At 35.9% G+C, this 5664-nt stretch overlaps 1 protein-coding gene across 1 annotated transcript; it reads right to left on the reverse strand.

The window, feature by feature from the left end:
- Positions 1–776: 776 nt before the first annotated feature.
- Positions 777–5580, reverse strand: LOC114360715 (UDP-glucuronosyltransferase-like). Its single transcript, XM_028315499.1, has 4 exons — positions 5239–5580; positions 2361–2959; positions 1912–2134; positions 777–1392 (listed from the first exon to the last, which is right to left on the reverse strand). Exons 1-4 carry the CDS (start codon positions 5477–5479, stop codon positions 881–883), a joined length of 1575 nt encoding a protein of 524 aa, XP_028171300.1. The 5' UTR covers positions 5480–5580; the 3' UTR covers positions 777–880.
- Between the last annotated feature and the right edge of the window lie 84 nt (positions 5581–5664).

A 5664-nucleotide genomic window follows, 5' to 3' on the forward strand; every position in this document is an offset into this window, starting at 1 on the left:
ATATTTTAAATAATTTATTAAAATCAAAGCCACAAACAAGCAGATTACCAAGTATGTTTTATTGTACATACAATTTTAGACAACTTGGTTTGTAGGATGTTTTTGTAGCATAACAAAACAAGCACCGTTTTTACACACTCATAATAGCACAGCAACACAATATGAGTGGAGCTTTTTATATCGTCTAAAATACAGATTGTATTATATACCTACATTTTGTTGATATTAGTATTTTAGTTTATTATTATAGTTTTGTATATCTTTCCTAGACTAGATTATTATGTCAATATTAGATATTACTATATTTTGCTTCTCATTCAAGCTATGATTGTTTACATAGTATATTGACTGCCTACATTGTTTTCAAAGTAAACTATATCTGTCTGATATAAGATGGTATTTGTGTTCCAGTAATAATATAAAGATTATTAGATACCTAACTAGCTTTTGCCCACGGCTTCTGTGGCGACTGAATTTTGCGTGTGTTTCTAGATATACTTTCATGTCCTATTCCAGATACTAGGTATTAGGATACATAAGTAAGTAAGCACCTTCTTGTAGAAGAGCTCGTAGATTTTATGGGCGCTCATAGTGTGAGTCTTTGCTTTAAGTAAATTACCTACTTATCATCATCATCATTTCAGCCACAGGACGTCCTCATCATAGGCATCCCCCAATGATTTCCAGCCCGGTTGGTCGCGACCTGCATCCAGCACCTTCCTACTCCATGAGGTCGTCGATCCACATTGTGGGTGGACGCCGGTCTACGCTGCGTTTTCCGGTACTTCAATACAAAACCTTGTTGCCCTGCCCATTGCCACTTCAGGTTACTTATAGTTAACTCAAACCTTCAACTTCTCATGAAATAAAACAACGCTAACTAATTTTGCTTTATTTTGCCATTTCTAAAATCTTTTTTGGGTTCAACAAAACCTTTTAACACTCTCAATATCTTCAACGTCACAAATATGAACGAAAGTACAGTGAACAAGATAAAAGCATACACATCCAACATGTTGTATGCTATCCAGCTCATTTCTAGACCTGGATTCTTCATGTAATTTGCTCCTTTATTTCGGATGACGTATTCTATCCAATAAATTGCCGTATCTAATGCACTCATTGGTCTATCTTTGAACCTGATAGACATTTCTTTAGCCTTTACTGTGAAGGATTCACTGGTTAATACTTCGTTAAGCGTCTTTTCAAGTGTATATTCGTTGATGTCATGGAACTGCAGTAGTTTTCCTAAGCCTGCGTGTTGTATTTGCAGTAAATTGTTGAACTGATCGCCGTATATGGGCACGCCTATTATGGGAACGCCGTGGTAGAGGGCTTCTTGGGTTCCAATCAAACCCCCGTGAGATATGAACACCTTTACGTTGGGATGTGCTGAAAATATAAAAGGAAAGTTGTTAATAATATTTACCTATATTTTTAGGTGCAAGTAAAAGAAGTAGTTTCAGCTAAAATCTTTCGTTTTCTATGACTAAATATATATTTTCAAAGGTAGACTAAGGTAACGTCATACAAAACGGACCTCTCGCGTTTTAACAACTCGTAAAAATTATTTCAACCTAGTCATTAGTGGTATAATTTACTCTATTGATGTCAAATAATTACATAATAATACACAGCCTTCAGAAACAAGACAGTTAAAATAATTTTAGAGAAAAAAACTCATCATACATAATTTCAGCCTCAGGACGCTTACTGTTGAACATAGGCCTCCCCCAATGATTTCCACCGGTTGGTAGAGCTACGTAGCCTCCACTCCACTCCAGAACCTTGCGGCCCCATCGGGCATTCAAGCATCCAACAGTTCATTTTAAATGCATTATCAAAATTGCAGATAAACAATCATAGACAATTTTCTATCGATAGATACCACATTTTAAACGCTATGCTTACCTAGCACTTCGTTCTGCGGCAACCATTTTCTTGTTACAACGTTATCAGGCTTATCACTAAGCAGGTCGTCTTCCCATTTCCACAATACAGTCTGTTTTAGTCGTCTAAATACATTGAGGAACGCCTTTCTTTTTTCCTCAGGCAACATGGAGCTCTGAATGTTCGACCCAAAGGTCATGTACACCACACCATTGATTGACTCATCCAAAATTTTCTGCAGGTCCTGTAAGCATGAAGGTACTAGGTTAAACCGTCTGGAATACGTATGTCTGAATAATGTAAATATTTTGTGTAGGTGCACTGAGATGCATACGTTTGATTCTAATGTTCCTAAAGAACTCATGAAGTCTGACCTAGAGGATAGATGATAGGAGAAGGCCGCATGTATCGTCAAATTAAGTAACAACTGAAGCACAAAAATCCTTAGGTATTATCTATGTAAGACTCACCTGAGGAAGTTTTGGAACTCTTGGAGACAAATGAACTCCGCCAATTTCAACAATATTGGGCAGATAAGCAGTGGGTGGATCAAAGCTGAAGTGGCTGTTGATCAAAAACAATGACACATTCTGTTGTATTTCATACAGACTTGGCACTGGCTCTTTTAAATTTGGCACGTACTTCGTGGCCAGTTGATCCATCCTTGGTAAATACCAGAACCTCCACCAAACGTATTCGTATACTGTGAAGTATAAATTCCTCAGTCGTCCAAAGAAACTCCCTGGTTCTGGCACCACTAAAAATTCTGACACTACAGTGGCTAGTTGTAATGGATTTCTAGTAGCAATGTTGTGCCGCATACAATTTCCGTATGATGTGATTAAAACTAAAGGCGCTTCGTACTTATGAGCTAGAATGTACATCGCTTCTTGAAAAAACTGTTCACTGATGACAACATCGAACTTGTGATCAGCTGACAAAAACTCTCTAACTTGTGTGGAGTTTAAAACTACTTCTGTAAGTGTTAGGCCACCGTTCCAGAGGAATCTGTTGTGCCTTTCTTCAGCTGAAAGGTCTACTGAAGTGAAATGGCTCGGCCTTTTACCACCTGAAATAATCGGAGGAAAGTAAATAAAATAATCAGAGACACCCCATTCACTAAAACTAAGGCTGAGAAGCACGATCTAACTTTGACCCTAACTTTAACGATAGCCGGTCTTCCGATTCAAACTCGCACTTTCTTCAAATATTAACTTTATAGTCAAATATTCAATCTAATCTAAATTCACAGTAACGGTAGTTCTGATTATTATGTTACTCATTATCATTATCTTAATACTTTTACTGTCAGGAGTAATATTTACAACTATCTAACCACAGATTAACTTGATTATTGGTGCAATTAATTAATCAAATATGGGTCAATTTTAATCGGTTTATCACATCCTTAGCGTCGCCGCACGTGTAATATAAATAAGTATTTAAACTAAATGATTTACATCATTAAGTACCCATTACTCTAATTAAAAACACATTAACATTCTGAATCATATTTATACTCGTAGTTATAGATTGTATTATCTTGTGTTAACCAAAGACAATTTAAATCTAGTATTATCCAGATTATACCTGCTTCAAAAGCATAATGCCAGAAAATGTACATGTACCTACAGTCACCATAATATGTATACAGGATGGAATTTTGTAATGCCACCTGGAGGGAGTACTCTTAATATGATAGATAGAAAATTTATACTTAAAGAAAACATTCCTTTATTTTTGAAAAGAAAGAGAACTGCATTCAAAGATTTCTGAAAATGTTTCGAAAAACACCACCATACAATTTTCTGTAAATAATTAAAGATTTCATGGATTTCCTTTCATTTGATTTATCAAGTTTATTAGAGAGATTTCATCCTTATACTAAACCCTAAAGATCGATGCAATAAAAATACAGGGTTAAATTTTTAACAGATTAAGTTGGTTCGATTCCGGGGTGTAGCTAGAAAATTTTTGGAAATCTTTGAATGCAGTTCTATATCTTTTAAAAAATAAAGGAATGTTTTCTTTGAGTAAAATTTTTTATCTACAGTACTAAGAGTACTTTAATTCCAGGTGGCATTACAAAATTCCACCATGTGATGCTAATCTGGGTGGCACTGGCAATTGATTGACTAAAAGAGATTGTGATCAATCCTTTAGTACGGGACTATTCCCACTTCTCGTTCCCACGGCTGCAACTTCTGTGTAGCCAGGATCTACAGCTTGACCGCCAATAAAAACCCAACCCAGGTATTTGACCGCAATCGCACCTGGTGTTAAGTGAGATGAGTTCTGAACAGGTTAGTCTAGAAGAAACTTTGTGATCACACAAAAGAATCGTCCGTTACCCTATAAAGCATTTCCAGCAACCAAGACCAGAGTCAATTTCGTTGAGATCAAATTCTTTATTGTTTTCATTACAATATTAGACTTGAATACTTTTACTTTCAAAATGTGATAGTAGGTACTCCGGACAACGACACATCACGCTGAAAATTGTGACATCATTTAAAGTGAATAATGAACTTTTACTACCTAGCTCGCATCAATACTTATGACTATAATTTGTATATTTTAAAGACTGTAAACCCTTGAAATGGAGGGTGATAATAGTGACTGAGTTTCTTGCGCTGCTTCTTCTCAGCACTTGCCCATTTATTGTCCCGAAGCAGTGGTAGGGTTAATACTGGGACGTGTAAAAGTGCTATTTAAAATCCTATTTGCAAAAAGAAATGAGTTTTACAGAGTTTTTTTTACTATTACTTATAATAGTACTATAGTCTGCAATAACAATATGATGTGCTTTCAAAATTACCGCAATAAAAATAATACGTAATGTTGATAAAAACGTATTTTGCAACGCAATTAAAATAAGATAATCATTATGCAACCCAAATATTTACAGTGCAAATGGGTAATTAAATGTTTATTATGTAAACAAAATTAAACATACTACACTTACTATCAACTGCTACATACTTATATTAACCGTTTTAACGCTAAGTAAAGACCACAAAGAATAACTTATAATTGTAATCCCCCCAAAAGTCTCCATTCCTTAGAAGTTGTTTATATTCTAACAATCTTTAAAATCACCCTTAAACAAAAGACAACATTCTTTTGGCTATTCTGCAGTAAATTAGAGAGGATCATGTTCCTGCACTATCATCATCATCATCCATAGGACGTCCACTGCTGAACATAGGCCTTCCCCAAAGTCTTCCAAATTGCACGGTTCGTAGCGGCCTGCATCCAGCGCGTTCCTACTACCTTTATCAGGTCGTCGGTCCATCTCCTGCAGTATAACTAGACTAAATGACCTAACGATAATGATGTTAAACTTACCCATAGCATCCCAAATTTTGTCGTCAACTAAAACTTGATGGTAATTTGACGGCGGATCCGCTTCTTTGAACACTGTTATGACTGTCACATTGTGGCCCCTCCTGGCCAATTCCAAGCCTATGGGCTTCAGCATTATGTACTGTGATTTCCCAATATACGCCATCAGGTACAAAATATTCGCTGACTGGCAGCATATTACTATATTTAAAATTACACACAACTTAAGCACGTCCCGATACATTATTTAGCACTAAGCACTATTGTAAAACACTATCACAAATTCATATTATCGGTTAATTTATATCTGAACCAGTTATCTGGCTCTAGCGGTGCGGAGTAGAAGACAGCAAAACGCAGAATAGTTTTTTTTTCCTTAACACCTAGATTTTAATGACTTTTGTAATTATGATAACCTAAAGTGACCTC

The sequence above is a fragment of the Ostrinia furnacalis genome, unplaced genomic scaffold, assembly GCF_004193835.3.
Source record: "Ostrinia furnacalis isolate ACB-3 unplaced genomic scaffold, ASM419383v2 OfSCF5129, whole genome shotgun sequence".
NCBI lineage: Eukaryota > Metazoa > Arthropoda > Insecta > Lepidoptera > Crambidae > Ostrinia > Ostrinia furnacalis.

Bases quoted from the DNA above. Each gene is read 5' to 3' on its own strand.
- LOC114360715 (XM_028315499.1), bottom strand. From the start codon at position 5,479: ATGTATCGGGACGTGCTTAAGTTGTGTGTAATTTTAAATATAGTAATA. The intron at 2,960-5,238 runs GTAAGTTTAACA...CGATTATTTCAG, and splicing joins CAAAATTTGGGATGCTATGG to GTGGTAAAAGGCCGAGCCAT. The intron at 2,135-2,360 runs GTGAGTCTTACA...TCATGCTTACAG, and splicing joins GAGTTCCAAAACTTCCTCAG to GACCTGCAGAAAATTTTGGA.